This window comes from Cylas formicarius, unplaced genomic scaffold, assembly GCF_029955315.1.
Source record: "Cylas formicarius isolate icCylForm1 unplaced genomic scaffold, icCylForm1.1 PGA_scaffold_46__1_contigs__length_18909, whole genome shotgun sequence".
In the NCBI taxonomy this organism is placed as follows: Eukaryota; Metazoa; Arthropoda; class Insecta; order Coleoptera; family Brentidae; genus Cylas; species Cylas formicarius.
In genome coordinates, this window is record NW_026844332.1 from 1 (window position 1) to 18,909 (window position 18,909).

Here is an 18,909-nt window from a genome sequence, read left to right on the forward strand (position 1 = left end):
GAATAAAGATCAGGTTTAAATACCGCAAGTAATTTTCCGATATTTCCCACTGGATTTCAAAAAAACATAAATATGCAAAATGAACGATTGTTTATACGCGATTTTTTTTTTTCAAATCTGACACACGAAAACTAGTTGCTAGTTGCCTCTAGGAAGTACAAACCGGGCTCTCAATATTAACGGGAAGATTATCCTCATTACAGTTTTGCATTTTCGATTTGGTCTCATATAAATAATCATCAATAGATCAGTAAGCCAATTTTATTGATAATTTTTCACTCGCCATTCGGCATAAAATTTGAGTGACTTAGTTTCTTGTTCAAAATTTGACGTTGACATTGCATTGTGTGCTTTAGATGAGAGTCATGAGGAAAATGAAGAGAATTTCAAACAAATGAAAGTTGTAACGATGCAGCAGAGCCTGGAGTAGCGTTGGTCTCTGAATATAATCAGTGTTTGATGAAAAAAAAAAACATCGAGCACTATTTCGTGACTGTAATAAAAGTTGATTTGTATAACCATATCCAAAAAATGTATAATTTTCAATTAATACTGTATTAAGGTATAAAATTTTTATTAATGCATGTGTTATTATATCCAAAAAAAAATTTTAGAGTGTATATCTGAAGAAAATTGGTTAATGGGCAATGGTCTAATTTTTTAAATACTTTTGGTGGATCTTTCAATGATTATTTTCCGTTGATAAATAAAAGAAAAAAGCACTCTCATAGGAATAACTAGCAAGTTAAAAATAAACTAAACATTTTACTTGTACTCTCTAGCAATGATGCTTACATTGAATCGCATCATAACCAAACAAAAAAATATGACAAACTCCTAAAAACGTCCAGAGCTGAATAATACAGACAGAAGATTGAATGTTCGGATAATAAAACAAACAGTAAAACAACAACAGTAAGGTGACCCTATGGAAGTACCAGATCGTTATAATGAGTATTTATTATCGATTATACCAGATCTAATCAAACAATCAGAGCTCAAACAATTCAGTTGTAAAATACCAATTAACAACCAAACAAAGTTCCTCAGAACGGCGTCACCAGATGAAGTTACTGAATTTGCTAATAAAATAAATAATAAGCACAGTAGTGGTTATGACGAAATACCTGCAAGCATAGTTCAGTTATCAGTGTCCTATATTAACGATGTTCTTAGTCATTTATTAAACAACAGTTTGAAGTATTTATGCGAAGGCAGGGCCAAAATTTCCCGGCCTGAATATGAAAGAAACAAAGTAGAGTAACAATTTGTTATTATTTTTCAATATAATCCCCCTTAACTTCAATACACTTATTACATCTCTTTATTAACAACTCAATCCCTTTAAAAAAAATATTCTTTTGGTTTGTCTACAAAATGAGCTAAAACAGCCTCTTTTAACTCAACTTCGTCGTTAAACCGCCGTCCACGTAAGCCTTTTTTAGTCGCTGGGGGTCATATCTGGACTATAGGGAGAATGATCTATCTGTTGGAACCCACACTCTAAAGGGCAGGGCAGTACAAAGATTACTTGTAGTTCAGAAGAGAGTTATAAGGCTAATTAAATAAAAAATATGATACAAGAACATCATTTAAGTAAAAGTTTTCTATGAACCACGAACCTTCACACACGGACACAATCATACATAACAGCTCAAATCACCTTTATACACACAAAATGGCTGCATTTCACTCTTTTATACACAGACTTCTTAATACGCCACTCTCAACAGAAAATTACAACAAAGAACTGAATATTATTAAACAAATTGCATTGAACAACGGCCACAATCCGTCCATTATCCATAAAATTATAAATAAAAAATAAATCCAGACAACAGTAAACTCTATTTATCTGAAACCTAATACAAAAGACGAACAATTTAAAACAATTACAAAAGTTTCAAAACATTTGTCAAAATGTGGTTTAAAAATAGCTTTCAGGACTAACAACACAATAGAGAAATTTTTAAAAAACAATAAAACAAAGTGTTCAAAATCTTAAAAAGCAGGTGTGTACAGGTTGAAATGCGGATCATGTCCTAAAATTTACAGTGGACAAACAGAAACGCATTAACGAACATGAAAGAGCGTTTAAAAACCATAGTCTAGATTCTAATTATTAAACACAGCCATGGAAGCCATGAAGATTAACAAAATGTATTGCTTAACGGTCAATTAGATTTAAATACCTCTCCTTTATTAAACTTAAATTCCTGTAAGTAGCAGGTAATTTGTAAATATTACATTGTCATGTGAATATTTCGTGAAAATCTGAACTTTTAGTTCTTATTTATTTTGTTAAATGGATTTTCATCAAGTAAAAGCCACACCTCATTTCAAGCTAATTAAAAAGATGAATAAAAAAATAATTTTTCAGATGGAAGGTTTAATGACAGTATACGTGTCTATATTTATGAGTCACTCGTTTTCTTTTTTAAAAAACGTACAACACTAGAACGCGACATGTAAATTACCCAATGCATAGATTAACTCCAACTGAGAAGACTCCATACTATATGTGTAGAAGATTTTATAACAAATTGCCCAACAGTTTAAAAGAAATAAATAATTTGAAAAGATTTAAAAGAAATATTAGAATTAGAACCTTACTCAATAAAATACTATTTTGAGAAAATAATGTAAGAATTTTTGAATGTTATGGTTAGGTATTAGATGCTATTTTCGTTGTGTTTTCCTATTGTGTAGTATACAAACACAATTTGAAATGAAGATGATGATGACAATGATGATGATTATTATTATTATTAAACGGTATATCGTTCGGCGAACTTTAATTCTACCGAGCGTTGAGCAATTCCTGAACATCTCGCAAGCTTTTGCCCCCGGTTTCCGGAACCAAAAACAAGACGAACAACAGCGCCGCCGCGCAGCATCCTCCGAACGTCCAGAAGCACCACGCCAGCCCCAACGTTTCGGACAATGTCGGAAACGACACGGTTATCGCGAACGCTAACGTCAAACACGCGCAGGCGCACATCGCCGACCCCGATGATTTCTCTTTGGACGTAAACAACTCGCCCGTGATCGTCCACGGCAGCGGGCCGAGGGCCAAATTGTACGCGACAATATACGCGACGACCGACGCGATGGGCAACCACCACATCGAATCGACATCGGATCCCGTCGATTTAAGACGGAAGAATAACCCCAACACGGAGAGCGACGCGAAACAACCAGCGGTGGAAACGATCAGCAACAAACGCCTGCCAATCGCGTCGACCAATTGAGTTGTTGTAACTGTGGTTACCATGGCGACGGTTGCTATGATGATGACGGCCACGTGCGACGGGATAGAGTCGCCTGCCGCGTGGAAGATGGTCTGCATGTAGCTTAAAACGGCGCAGATCCCGCTAAACTGCTGGAAAAACATCAGGCCCAACCCTATAAAAAGCCCCCTCTTCGTATTTAACCCACCGGTCCTGCGGGATTTACAATATTCCACGCTTTCCACTACTAGGAAGAGTTCTTTTTCGACCATCGTAGCTCTGTATTTCCTCAAGGAACGCCGCGCTTTGACGACGTCGCCAACGGAGACGAAAAAATACGGACTCTCCGGCACAAAAACACCGAAAGTTAGGTAAAATAACGCGACAGGGATTAAATTGCACACACTGAACAAACGTATGGACACGAAAGGTCCCACAACGTACGAATACAAGCTTCCAAACGCCATCATCACTCCCATAACGCACCCCGATAGACCCCTGTTTCTGTCCTCGGCGATTTCCGCGACGAAATTCGGCAACACCGCCAAGCAACAGCCGATTCCGAGACCCAGCAGGAACCTGGCGAGTACATAGAGTTCGACGGTTGCAGCGAAGGCGCAGAGCAAATGAGACGCGGCCATCGGCGAAGTGAACACGAGCAAGGTGGTTTTTCGTCCCACTTTCTCCGACGACAAAGCTCCCGGGAAAGGTCCCAACACCGCTCCCAGGCTCAGCATGGAAGTTATCCACGAATCTTCGAGGGTCGTCGTCGCTTTGCCGAGGGGATTCGTCACGTTGTCGTGGAGCTTGGGCAGAACCGGCGATGTCCAGGAATAAGCGCTCCCGATGGAAAAGGAGACGAGATTGGCTGTAAGAACACATCGAAACATCATCGAGCTCCGATGAAACGTTTAATTGTTTAATATTTAAAAATATATCCATCTTTTACAATAAAATGTACTATCAAATCTATTTTTCTACTCCCGTCCGTAAAATACCTAATTACCCACGGATCTAGCTTGCGGGAAGCGTCACTTTACCGCGTCAGTTTCGTTTCCCATGAATCCCCCACCCTTCATCGTTATACCTGCAGTCCCTTGAGACCCAAGATGAAGTTTGTAATAGTTATTCTTTTTAAAATCTAATTTTACACTAATATAACTTAAGGAAAACTCCAAAAAATTAATAATTATTTATAATAATTATTAAAAAATTAAGATCGCCAAAATTTTTTTTTTGACATTTTTCTATATGCTATTAAAAACACATTGCCAAAGTTTATAAAAAGATTTATTGACTGGCCCTGGATTCCGAGGTATAAACCTTACGGCGCCCCACTAAGTATACACCGTTCATTTCTAAACATTTTCTTATGCATTTAAAAAAAAACCCTCGATTACGAAAAAATACGCCTAACCTATTACTGGGCTATTTGTTTGGATTATAAGCTCACGACAGAAACTTATTACAAAATCAAATTGAACCCGCACCAGAAGCAGTTGTTTCCCGAAAATAAGATTTGGTCTGTCTCAATCTCCATCGTGTTGGTTTTCGACCATTTAAACTTAACCATCGACAACAAATTTATTCTGACATGAGTGACAAGGCAGGGGTGGATCAGGTAGAAGATTTTTCAACAAGAAATCAATCTACCATCTACCCTAGTGATAAGGACCTAATAAGAAGGAACGAATATTGTCATTATCAAAGCGAAGTTGTTATTATTAAATCAAAGGTCTGGGTAGAAAATGTTACTCCAACTTTAAGTTCCAGTGTTATAAATTTTATAAAAAATGTAATGAATAACATACCGATTGAGAGCTGCAAAACTGAACTGAGGTGGCTTTTACTTGATGAAAATCCATTTATCAAAATAAATACGAACTGAAAGTTGAGATTTTCACGAAATTATATATTTTTACATGACAATTGTTTCGACAACACCGTGTCTTTATCAAATCTATTATTTACAAACTACCTGCTACTATCTATACTCAAAAATGACCATAAAACCTTAATTAATGTTGTGAAAATTTAAATTCAATAAAGGAGAGGTATTTAAATCTAATTGATCGTTAAGCAATACATTTGAATGTCTCATTTTGTTCATCTCCATGGCTTCCAATAAATTCAATTTTCTACTGTTTATGGCTGTATGTAAAATGTCAAAATTGTCGCCAAAACTATGTTTTTCTGTGTTTAAATGTGTAGCATAATTAGAATCTAGACTATTGTTTTCAAACGCTCTTTTATGTTCGTTAATGCGTTTCTTGAAGGATCTACCTCTTCGTCCAATATATATTTTAGGACAAGATCCGCATTTCAACCTGTAGACACCTGATTTTTGAGATTTCGTTTTATTGTCCTTTCAAAATTTTCCTATTGTGTTGTTAGTTCTGAAAGCAATTTTTGAACCACATTTTGACAAATATTTTGAAACTTTTTCACTAGGTTCTTCTATGTATGTAATTATTTTAAATTGTTCGTGTTCTGTATTAGATTTCGGATAAATAGAGTTCACTGTTGTCTGGGTTTGTTTTTTAATTATAATTTTATCGATAATGGACGGATTGTAGCCGATGTTCAGTGCAATTTGTTTAATGATATTAAGTTCTTTGTTTTCTGTTGAGAGTGGCGTATTAAGAAGTCTGCGTATAAATGAGTGAAATGCAGCCATCTTGTGTGTATAAGGGTTATTTGAGCTGTTATGTACGACTGTGTCCGTGTGTGAAGGTTTATGATATATTGAAAAATCTAATTTGTTTTGCGCTTTCGTAATAGTTAAGTCTAAAAAATTAATAGAGTTATCATGTTCAATCTCTTTATACGATTATGTAATGAGTTAATGTAATTTAAAAAAGAATTCAATTGTCTGTCCGTTCCAACAAAGCAAGCAAAGACATCATCCACGTATCTATACCACCATATGATATTTTCCAAATTGCCATCAAAATAATTTCGTGAAAATCTGAACTTTTAGCTCTTATTTATTTTATATATATTTTTTCTTTTTGTATTTTTTCTAGCTAAATAAACAAAAACAATGAATGATGGAGATTGAGAAACCCTATACCAGATCGATGGTTGTCCCGCTCAAATCTAGTTCCCGTATGGTTCTATTGTTTTTTTAAATAAGCGTTGAATATCAAAAACGCGTTACCTGATATGACCGAAAAATGAAGAAAGTAATTGGTCTCGCGGTCCATGGCGGATCCTGCAAGAAAAACGCAAAAATGTACACAAAATATTGTCGTCGCGCATCGATCATTTCGCGTTCTCCAAAAAGGATAATCAAGCTGTGCTAACACAGTGACTTCATAAGTTTTAATACCGGCATAAATACGTCAGGCCGATAACTTCAACATTCTAAGTAAATGTAAACGCAGACTTAACGAACAATTCAAATAGATAATGATTTGTAAATATCAGTTAGTATTAAAAAAACTAGATTAAATCGCTTACCGGTAGCGGTTAACACGTTAACCTGGAAGCTTAAGAAAACAAAATAGGATATTTCATCATGGATTGTTGTTTATTTTGGTTATTGCGGCTCCGTGGTCCTGTTAGGGCGTAGCGATGCGCCTAAGGTATCGATCATTTGGGCATAGAATCCTGCACAGAGGCCTCCTTTTCGCAACCACAATTTATTCTTCTTCTTCACTGCGTTTCAAACTCTACTATGGCCATTCGCCCATTACCGAAGTTAAGGTTAGTTTTACATCGGTCACAGACCAACACGTAAGAAAAACTTTATCCGGCATTTGTTCTCAGCTTGCAAAGCACCACACGATCAAAACCGATATCAAAAAACATCACAGTTTACGCTTGGGATCTGTTAGAGTTTTTGAGGTAGATTGTAAAAATATTGTATAAATTATAAATTGTTTTTATGACTGCAAAAAAGAGTTGTATGTTGTACAAGTGGCAATTATCTATTATAATTTTTTTTATAATAATATTTTGTCACTGCAAAATTTTATAAGAAACCTTTTATTACGATTTTTTTTTGTTTCATCGATTCAAATAGGTCTGTCGTGTAGATAAAAAATTATAGGAATTTTGAGGAACGGATTTAATTATAAAGAAATAGTTCTGGCTTTATTTTATAAAAATATATTCTGAAGATTTTATGCTCAGTAATAAAATGTATTGGGCTTTTCGTATTACCTTTATTTCCGGTATGCTATATGTAGAAAAACGGTATTTTTGAATTCTGGGGAATATGTATAATAACAAGTTTTAATATTGCAGTTATCAAAAGAAATCAGAAAAAGTTATTTTACCATATATAGATATATGAAATATATAAAGTATATAAAATTTAAATATAAATATAAAAAATATATAAATCATTTGTCTCTTAATGCAAATCAGTTTATGAAAAATGTGTTGACAAGATTGCTTTCGAAAAATCGTCGCTGGCGGGGCAAATTTGTAGCGCGGACCACTATAGAACTTTTGCAAAATCGATGTAATTTAATTGTGTTCTACAAAGCTTGAAGCTACAAAAGGAATACCTCTGCGATACTTATGCAAAAAAACTAGGGCATACAGTTTTTTTAAGGCTTTCACCTTACCACTGTATATTTAATAATTTGGCACAACCGAAATCTGCCATTCGTCGTAACAATGTTTTTCCCCGTGTTAACTCCAATGTCCTCAAACTTATAGAAACCGAAGTTTTTAACGTCCCTCCACAAAGTTGGGCAAATTCTGTTAAACATATAGAAAAAGCAGAACAATCGTATATCCATATTGCAAATAATATAGAAAAAATAATTATTAGAACAGGCTTTATTGCATAGGCGTCAACAGCTTTTACCATGCTCTTACCACTTAGCTTAGTCTCCATAATCTTCTTTAGTCGCTCTTTAAAGTTGTTGGTGATCGTTGGTTTCGATTCTTTTCGATCGATTCCTCCTGCTTTCTGGTATCCTAGGTATTTGTATAGTTCATCCCGTTCCGTTCCTTGTATGTGCCCTTCTTGCTCTCCTAGTTTCACTCCTTGGTGTCTCCTCCATTTCCCTATTTCCCAAACGTTATGCCAATATCTGAACTAAATTCCCGTATTAATTTTATGTTTCTTTTCAGGTCTTCATCAGAGGTAGCGTATACTTTGAGATCATCCATGTAAAGAAGACAGGTAAGTACGGCGTCGTTCTCTAGCTTTTAATATTATTATCGTAGTAGTGAGGAAATGGCGCTAATTTTGCTACTCGAAGAGTCGCATCACGATCTAGGCTTAATGTATTTAATTTCAGAACGACGATAACTCAACTTTAAAACATTTCTCTGGTAGGAAAAAACCGCGAGGTCCAGACAGGCGCGTGATCCCGACAAATCGAGACATTTAATTCTTTCAAACACAGTATTTTACTCGAAATTTGTCATTACGCGCGAGTTGCGTCGCGCATTATCTGTCGGCGTGATAAAAATTTAAAGTTCAAACACGGGACGTCACGCGAGAACTCCTTTAACACATTTCGGCCGTTAATCCGCGTCTGAAACCGCGACAATGCAAAATCAACAAGTTTGCCGGTTCGGTATTCATTGTTTTTGGATTGTGGACATGGCTTCGAGCAAATCTGTAATAATACAGATAGAACGGTGTCTAAACAGGAAAAAGCAAAAAGTAAATCGGGAGACAGATATAAAAGCCGAACGCTCGACGCAAAGGGGACAATTCGGTCGAGAATTTTGCCACGCATAGACTTTTTTCATTCATTTCGTATTTATGTAGGAAGTCTCGTTTGTTATCATTTTCGTACCGTGGCAAAGTTGCGTCGTATAATATGGAAAAGCAAAACATCAACTACTTCATCTACTTCGTGGTGGTGGCAGGTAAGATCCCAACAAGTTTCGTATCATCTCGCGAAGATGCAAACATACTTTTTACCAAACTTCTCGTACTTTGGCGTGTATTTTCACCATTTCTTCGAGAGAAGCATCTTCCCCATGATCTCTAGCAGCTTAACTGAATATAGAGCTTGTTGAATGGTGGGCGGTGGTCCCAGATCAACTTCTTCATCATCTTCTTCCTCTTGGCGCTCTTCCTCATCCTTTCTTGTTTGTTATAATATGGCTTCTTCTGTCCAGTCTACTGTTGTAAGCAAATCCTTATCTATCACCATAAAATGTTGCAACTCCTCACTTGTAAACGTAATTGTTGTTTGAAACTGCTTTATCCACTCACTCATCATCATCATCATCTTCCAAGTCCTGTTCGCATTCTGTCTCTGTAATAAGTGCTGCATTACGATAGGAGTGTCGAATTGTTTCTGCTGTCACCTCTTTCCAAGCTTTACTAATAAAGTTGACTGCCTCTAGCATATTAATGGAAAATTTGTCTTCGGACTCGATCATTTCCATTAAAATGTCATTCCTGTATCGACTCTTAAGACTTTCTGGTCCATCGGCTGACATACACTTGTTGTTTTGGCTAGAAGAAATGGGGGATGTGCAGGGCAGTTATCTAAGATAAGTAATTTTTAATTCTGCATCCCATTTTCGTATCTCCTCTTCAAAAATTTATATATATTTATAACCGATGAATTTTGGGCCGGATGGTGATGTGACAATGCATTAAGGTATCGGTCTGTGTGCGTAGGCTTTCTGTAAACACAATGACCCAATGTTAGGTCTGATTTTCTATTGATAAGAACATCTAAGAATGGGAGGTTGTTATTAGATTGTTGGTTGAGGTTGTATTGTTGTATAGAGTTTAAATATCTAAGAAAAACTACTAGGGATTCCTGTCCATGAGGCCAAATAACTTTGGTTTTAGATGGAAGGTGTCGAGAGCTTTCTTCTCATAGCTGTTCCCAATGTTTGTTCAAAAATTTGACCGTTGACCAGCAACTGCTGATGAGTTTATTTGTCTTAAGTCTATTTCACGTTCCTTGGACATGGTTGATATTTTCGTCCGGTCTCTTCGATGTATTCTTTGCCACATATGCTGTAAACTGCTGACATCTCAAATGGAATTTTGTGATTGAGGGATCGAAATTGTCGAGAGATTTTTGGACAAGTGGAAAATCTGGTTTTGACGATTGATGTTTTGAATGTAAAGAAGGACAACCGTGACAAGTGTGGTATTGCTTCGAGCTCATTGCTATTGGAAGGTTGTGGTGAGGTGTATTTTGTGATGGAACTAACCAAATCTAAAATTCTTGCCTACAATCAATTCTTTTACCAACGAAAAGTCCGAGAGCCTATCTCTATAAGCGACCAAACAATCTTAATCGCGACCTTTCGTGACCCTTCTTTAGCTCCGCCCCCCTCAAACTATATATAAGCAGGTACAAAGTACAAAGTACAGTTTCAGTCAAGCTATGAATAAGCCAACAGGACGATTGACGAAACGTTAGCAGGCTCGACGCAAAAGGAATCCAGAATCAATATGCAAACTTCCTTCCTTTTGACGTCATCAAATACCCAAGAGCGGTTTATAAGAAGCCCCGACTACAATAGTGGTTTTCATAGTTTCATAGGAAATAAAAAAAATGTTTTTGAAAAAGCATAGTTGTTGGAGGTCATCTGCATTCTGTGCTATAAGAGCTGCATCGTCCGCATAGCAGACAATCTTCAGAGAACCATTTCCCATTCGAAAACTGCCTTTCATTAGTTTCACACTATGTTAAGGAGGGTAGTGCTTAAACTGTCACCTTGGCCGATATATTTGGAGTCTGGCTAGTCTAGAATGTCAATCACGTCTTGAAGATTTATTCCATCGAATGCCTTCGTGAAATCCACAAAGCAGACAAACAAACAAATTTTTAACTTGGACGCCATAGTGAGTCTTACTGCCATACGCTGATATATTTAGGGGTAAATCTTCTATATTGTTAGATTACGTTCGAATATTTAAATATTGGCGCGATCTATCGATTTCGGATGCGTCGGGAAATCTTCGGGTCTATTCGCGCGCGTGAGCCGGGACGCCGCAGAGGGTGGCGACGGGCATCAGTTGGATGCCCTGCTCTGGCATGCACCGCTCGACATTGACGCCAAGATCGGAAAAGTCGTCTTTAAAACAATCTCGATTTATTTAAATCTAACATCAGGTGTGGGGTACACGTGTAATCGTTTAACGTAATTTGGAGTGTGCTATAATGGCCGAAGAAGAACTGAATCGATCTTTGGGCGCCATAGCGTCGATCCTTGAGAATTTGCAACAGCGTGTCGGTACAAAGGAGCCGTCGCCGACATCAACCACATCGCCAGCCACCCAAACCACTCCCATTTCGTTGGCCTTGCCGAGTTTTGACCCCGACAATATGGATAGTGGTATTTGGTTACAAAAAATTGAAGGGTATAAGAACGAATTTGCTTGGTCAGATCGGGAAACCGTGAGTAGAATTGGTCCATTTTTGCAAAAATCTGCACTAAGATGGTTTTCGGCATGGCAACCCACGGAAGAAACGTGGGAAAATTTTAAATTTGACTTTTCTGTATCTTTTCCCAAACAAAAGAATTTGGGTAAACTGTTAAGCGATGCTGTAAATTATCGTAGTTCCGATGCGCGCAGTTATGTTGAATACGCGAGAATTAAATTAGAAAAATTAAAGCGCACGCGGGCAAGTTGGTCTGATTCGGATTTGATCGAAATAATTGCTCATTCAATAGACGATCTTGCGGTCAGAACTGCGGCCTATAATTGTAGTGCCGCCTCTGTTAGTGATTTAATTGCATTTCTCTCTAATTACATAAAAATTCCTCTGGTCGAAAAATCGGCATCCGAATTGAATAAGAAAAATAATGTATTTTCACACAAAAAAACGACGCAGGCAAATTGTTATTCTTGCGGTCAATCGGGACACTTTTCTCGCGATTGTAAATCTAAAACTAAGAATACCAATAACTCGGATAATAAAGGGTTTGATGTTTGCCGATATTGTAAAAGACCTGGTCACGGCATTGAAAATTGTTTTCGTCGGCAAAATAAACAAAGTCGAGGAAGTGAAGTTTCAGAGTCCGGACAGGACCCAACCGTAAAGAAATTTAAATCTCATCACGTTTTGCTCAATTCACATAATTTTAATGAAAACAAGTTAAAAACTGTGCCTATCGTTATTTCGGGTTACACTACAAATTGTTTAATTGATACCGGCTCCACGTGTTCGCTAATAAAAGAAACGTTGGTAGACAAATTAAATCTAAAGAAAATTCCGCGTGTTACTCCTTTACGATGGTTCGACGGTACCATACATAATTCTTTTTCTTTTACCAAAGCATTGGTAGAGTTTCCCGAAATAAAAATAACGCTTGATCTTGTTATTGTGCCGCATAGTCATTCCAAATATGACGTTATCGTTGGTGAAAATGTTTACGAAAATAATGTAGTTTTAATAAAAAATAAAAACGTTCAAAAAATTATGCCCATGCTTGCGCTTACAAATTCTACTCGAACCATTCATAACTCGGAAATAACAAGTGATCTGGAGCATGCAGAAATGGCTGAACTAATCAAACTGCTGGGGAATTATCAGAATTTGTCAACTGCTACTGATTTTACCATTAAACCTGTCAATACCGGGGAATTAACCATCACATTGACAGAAAACAAAACTGTTTATCACCATCCCTACCGTATGTCGGAGTTTGAGCGTCAGAAAGTACGTGGCATCGTTGCTGATCTAATTAAAAACGAAATCGTCCGGGAGAGCAATTCTCCATTTGGGAGCCCGATTATACTCGTTAAGAAAAAAGATGGGACATTTCGATTGTGTGTCGATTATCGTCATTTGAATAAAATAACTTTAAGAGATCGGTATCCATTGCCACGTATTGACGATCAGCTCGATCGTTTAGGCAAAAATAAATTTTTCACGTCACTTGATATGGCTTCGGGCTTTCACCAAATCCCGATTAATCCCGAGTCGATTCCAAAAACCGCTTTCGTGACACCGGATGGTCAGTATGAGTATTTAAAAATGCCTTTTGGACTGGCCAATGGTCCTGCGGTCTTTCAGAGAGCAATTAATATGGCTTTAGGTAACCTAAAATATGACACCGCGGTTGTTTACATGGATGACATAGTAATACCCTCCATCACACTTGAGGATGGATTTTGTAAACTAAAATTAGTTCTTGATGCTTTGTCTAAAGCCGGATTTTCAATTAATCTTCGTAAATGTCGATTTTTTATGCAAAACATCACCTATTTAGGTCGTCAAATATCGGCTGATGGTATCCGACCTGATCCGAATAAAGTTAAAGCAGTCAAGGAAAGTCTGTCACCCACTAACGTGAAACAAGTGCGCCAATTCATCGGTTTGGCGAGCTACTTCCGTAAATTTATTCCCGCTTTTTCTTCCAAAGTAGCTTGTATAACTCACTTGACTCGTAATGATGTTCCCTTTGTTTGGACGACTGAATGTGAAAAAGCAAGGCAGTATGTTATTGATGTCCTTACTCAAAAACCCCTATTGTCAATTTTCGATTCAAATTTAGAGACTCAATTGCATACTGATGCGAGCAGTATTGGTTTCGGTGCTATTTTATTGCAGAAACACAGTGATACCTTTCGTCCAGTTGAATATTTCAGTCAAAAAACCAATCCAGATGAAGCTATGTATCATTCGTTTGAACTAGAGACTCTGGCCGTTGTGAAAGCTTTAAAAAATTTTCGTGTATATTTGCTTGGATTAAGATTCACTTTAGTAACTGATTGCAATTCCTTAAAATTATCTGCAAGCAAAAAAGAACTTAAGCCGCGGACCGCCCGCTGGTGGGCTTATATGCAGGATTTCGACTTCGAAATTGTTTATCGTAAGGGCTCTGAAATATCTCATGTTGACTTCCTTAGCAGGAACCCAATTGAAACTGTAGCTCATATCGATTCACAACCCAATTTTCATAAAAATTGGCTTACCGTATCACAAAGTCAAGATGAGGAATGTAAACAAATCATTCAATCTTTGAACGATGCTAAAGATGATGTCAAACGAAAATATAAATTAGAAAAAGAGACCTTATTTCGTATTACAACCAATAAAAATAACAAATCGTCTCAGTCTTTACTTTTTGTACCATCTAATAACCGTTATAGTCTTTTGAAAATATTTCACGATGATCAAAGTCACATAGGTTGGGAAAAAACTCTTGCCTCAATCAGACTTTACTTTTGGTTTCCCCATATGACCAGGTATGTTAAAAAGTATGTTGAACACTGTTTGATATGTGCAGTACGAAAAAATCAGACGGGTCCTAAACAAGGCTTCCTTACTTCTATCCCAAAGCCCGATGAACCATTCCATACAGTTCATGTCGACTGTCTGGGCCCCTTACCAGGTAATCCAAAAAACTATAAATATATCCTTGTTATAATTGACGCCTTCTCCAAATTCTGTCTCCTATATCCTCAATCCACCGTTACTACAGAAGAAACAACACAAAATTTTGCTAAATTCCTCAGCATATTTGGCACGCCCTCCAAACTAATTCACGACGCTGGAACTAATTTCATAGCAAAAATATTTAAATCATTTACCGAATATTTTGGCATCGAATTACACGTGACAACCCCCGGTGTTCATCGCTCCAACGGACAAATAGAACGCTATATGCGAACTATTACCAATTTGTTAAGAGTTGAATCCAATAAAGTAACAGATTGGCCGAACAAAGTATGGAAGATCCAGTTAGTAATCAATACTACGAAACAAAAGACGACTGGTTGCTCACCTTTTAAGTTAGTATTTGGTCGAGAGGGTCAAACGCCTCAAATTCGTACAGTCTTAACCGATTTGCCAATCCCTGATGAAACTAAATCTCCAGTGGATTATTCCGCAGTTATAAAGAAACTACGGCAAAATTCAGAAAGGCAGTTGAATTATCTAAATAAGAAGCGAAGAGACAATCAGCTGTATAAAGTAGGTGATACTGTTTTGTTAAGCCGAGGTCAAAGACCTGAAAAGTTTTCTTGTGAATTTGTTGGTCCTTACATAATCAAGAGATCACTTACCAATAATCGGTATTTGATTAAGAAATTAGGTACTCCGAAAACTTTTAAATGTTCTAAGGATCAGTTGCGGCATTGGCCTACTGATTGGACGCCTGACGATTTCCAAAGATTATTACAACTAGACAATTGTAAGTACATAATTTGACTTGTTGTGCCGTGTTAGATTGATTTGAGTTGTGTATATAAAACTAATTTAAATAGTCTTTGGAGTATTTTGTGTTTTGATTTTGTTGTTTGAGAGCCCATCGCAAATACGTGCTTATTGCAGTATTTCCATCGCGCTGCTCAAGTCAACTCTGTGTTTTGATTTTGTTGTTTGAGAGCCCATCGCAAATACGTGCTTATTGCAGTATTTCCATCGCGCTGCTCAAGTCAACTCTGTGTTTTGATTTTGTTGTTTGAGAGCCCATCGCAAATACGTGCTTATTGCAGTATTTCCATCGCGCTGCTCAAGTCAACTCTGTGTTTTGATTTTGTTGTTTGAGAGCCCATCGCAAATACGTGCTTATTGCAGTATTTCCATCGCGCTGCTCAAGTCAACTCTGTGTTTTGATTTTGTTGTTTGAGAGCCCATCGCAAATACGTGCTTATTGCAGTATTTCCATCGTGCTACTCAAGTCAACTCTGTATTTGTAAATGCGTGCTTACTACAGAATTTCCATCGTGTCTGTCAGCTTGTGAGTTATTACGTAAATCTAGTCCCAATTGTTTGTGAAATTCATTTGATTGATGAATTCTCGTTTTTTGTTCATTACAGGGAACTCTGGGACGGCTGATGATAAATCTGCAGAATGAAAGGTTTACGAATTTTTACCGATGTACACATCTATATATTTTAACGTTGCTGTAAAGAAATAAAACTTTGTTTTTTTTCTGTGTGTTCATGTCTGTGACACTTCAAATGAGTCATGCATTCCGAGAGCGGAATGTTGTCAGTTTGGCCGTGTTAGATTACGTTCGAATATTTAAATATTGGCGCGATCTATCGATTTCGGATGCGTCGGGAAATCTTCGGGTCTATTCGCGCGCGTGAGCCGGGACGCCGCAGAGGGTGGCGACGGGCATCAGTTGGATGCCCTGCTCTGGCATGCACCGCTCGACATTGACGCCAAGATCGGAAAAGTCGTCTTTAAAACAATCTCGATTTATTTAAATCTAACAATATATTGTTCTATTTGGTGCTCTAAGAGTTGCAAATAATGATCTCCAGTTAATTTTTCATTTATAAATATCGCACCCAAAATATGTCCACCTGTGACACCGCACCATACATTAATCGATTGGCATCCCTGGGTTTTCAATTAGTTTAATTGTCTAGGATTATTTAAAGACCAATATCTTTCTTGTAGTGAACGAACTTTCATCAGTCCATAAATTATGTCTATTTAAAAAATTCCATGAACGTTGTTTACCAATGTGTCAATCATAAACATATTTTTATTTGTCAGTCATGCCACTCTTTGAAATATATAAAAGTTTACTATTTTTGCCGATTTGCCAGAAACGAGTGGACCAAAATATAAAGTGTGTTACCTCATAAGATATTCTATGAAACACATATAATATACAGGGTGTTTCATTTAAAAAAAATGATGTAGGAAAATTTTTAGTGTTTTGTTTTATACGTCACTTGGCTACTAACCCTACATTTTGTTTTTTTGTTTACCTTGATATCTCTAAAAACAAAAAAACTTATAGCTAATTAAAATGTTGTCAAGATAAATCGAACGCAAATCTTCTAATATATTTTAGTTATCGGTGTCGATATTATTTGGGCACAATAGCTTCTTCGACATTTCTGAAATGGTTTATCCATTCGTAGATTCTTGCCACTCAAAAATATGACATAAAAAGTTACGGGCAGTTGAAAATTTCCACGGATTCTCGGTGGAAGGTTAAATCGCCACAGCTAGAAACAGCTTCAGCTTTTAGAAAATCAAGAACGGGACGAATACTGGGTTAGAAGAAAAAAACAAACCAAATTTGTAAGAAACAAAACAAGGCGTTTGGTTTTTTTCTCGCGTTGATTGGTGCGGATAGAAAACGGCAATTCTTCTTTGCAGTCAACCTAATAACCATGGCCGCGGGAGCCGCGTTCACCTGGGCATCGCCCGTTCTACCCAAGCTCAGGGACCACGACAGCACCGTAAACCCACTCGGTGAGCCCTTGACGAACTTCGAAGAATCGTGGATAGCCTCCATCATGATGATGGGTGCGTTTACCGGCCCCTTCGCCGCCGGGATGCTTTCCGAGAAACTTGGAAAGAAAAAAGCCCTCCTCATCTTCGGGTTGCCGATGACCGCGTCCCACCTGATCTGCGCCTTCGCCACCACCCCCAACCTATTCCTAGTCGCCAGGTTTCTGATCGGTATCGGCGTAGGCGGAGTATTCAGCGTCATACCGAGTTACGTGGGCGAGATATCGGAAGACAACAACAGGGGAGTGTTCGGGAGCATGCTGGGGCTCATCGCCGCCTTCGGCCAAATATGTTGCTATGCGGTCGGACCTTTGGTTTCCGTGCGATGGTTCAGCCTCATCAACCTAATACCCTTGGCGCTTTTCTACGTTTTGTTCGGGGTTTTCGTGCCCGGAAGTCCCTACGATTTAGTACGGCGAAATGACCAGACGGAGGCGGAAAGAAGCCTCACGAAACTGAGACGGAGGACGGGCGCTCAGGTGCAAAAGGAGCTCATTTACATTACGGAAACCGTGGAGACGGACTCCGAGAACCGGGGGAGTATCTCGGACCTGTTTACCAACAAATCGGTGTCGAAGGCCATAATAATATGCTGCGGGCTGATGGTTTTCCAGCAGTGTTCCGGGATCTGCGCCGTCCTCGCCTACATGCAATCGATTTTCGAAGTGTCCGGCGCGTCGATATCGCCCTTCGACGCGACCATCATCATCTCGACGATCTCCATGCTTACCAACTTCGCCAGCTCCATGCTAATAGACAGGATGGGCAGGAAACTACTGCTGGCTATATCCTCCTTAATAGCCGCCCTCTGCATGTTAACGTTAGGCTTGTACTTCTTCCTCAGATCCGCGGGACGGGACACAACCTACATCTCCTGGCTGCCCATTATGTCCCTTATCGCGTTTATGGTCGCCTTTAACCTCGGTTTCGCCAACATCCCGTGGATTTTCTTGGGCGAATTGTTCCCGTCGAACGTGAAGTCGTCGGCGTCCACGCTGACGGCTTCCGTATGCTTCAGTCTGTCCTTCCTAATCACCATTTGTTTCCCGTTTTTGAGCGCGAGTCTCGGGGAGGCCGGCAGTTTTTGGATTTTCGGGGGCGTTTTGGTGATCGGCCACGCGTTCATCCTGACCGTCGTGCCCGAAACGAAAGGCAAGAGTTTCAAGGAGATCCAGGACATGTTGAGCGGCACGCAGAAGCAAATCGGCGTCTGATAACATCGCGCACGATTGTGTAGCCCATAAATGACATATTGACTTTTCGTAAACCCGCGAGACAACATATTTTTTAAGCACCTAAATAAAACAAGGCCCGGTGAAAATAATTTTTTCTGTACCGATTGATTCGTATGGTATCGATTGTGGGATAAATTATTATTTATAAGCATGACAAATAAAATGCAATTTGTAAAAAGGCGGTGTTATTAATGAACTCATTTCTTTTCAATTTTAAAGTTCGACGTCACAAACTGACGTCCAACAAGTAAACACCATATACCGACAGGAGACAGCGGTTT

The 18,909-nt window shown here is 38.2% G+C and overlaps 2 protein-coding genes across 3 annotated transcripts; one reads left to right on the forward strand and one right to left on the reverse strand.

Moving 5' to 3' along the window:
- Positions 1-28: 28 nt before the first annotated feature.
- Positions 29-7,370, reverse strand: LOC132700278 (facilitated trehalose transporter Tret1-like). Its single transcript, XM_060667442.1, has 3 exons — positions 6,693-7,370; positions 6,391-6,444; positions 29-4,098 (listed from the first exon to the last, which is right to left on the reverse strand). The coding sequence occupies exons 2-3, from the start codon at positions 6,434-6,436 to the stop codon at positions 2,801-2,803; spliced, it is 1,344 nt and encodes a 447-aa protein (XP_060523425.1). The 5' UTR covers positions 6,437-6,444; positions 6,693-7,370; the 3' UTR covers positions 29-2,800.
- Positions 7,371-7,889: 519 nt separating this feature from the next.
- On the forward strand, positions 7,890-18,786 carry LOC132700277 (facilitated trehalose transporter Tret1-like). Of its 2 annotated transcripts, none has more exons than XM_060667439.1 (2): positions 7,890-9,071; positions 17,259-18,786. In XM_060667439.1, the coding sequence occupies exons 1-2, from the start codon at positions 9,023-9,025 to the stop codon at positions 18,605-18,607; spliced, it is 1,398 nt and encodes a 465-aa protein (XP_060523422.1). In that variant the 5' UTR covers positions 7,890-9,022; the 3' UTR covers positions 18,608-18,786. The 2 variants fall into 2 exon arrangements, with proteins under 2 accessions (XP_060523422.1, XP_060523423.1); XM_060667440.1 differs by having other exon boundaries at positions 7,890-8,373.
- The last annotated feature ends 123 nt before the right edge of the window (positions 18,787-18,909 follow it).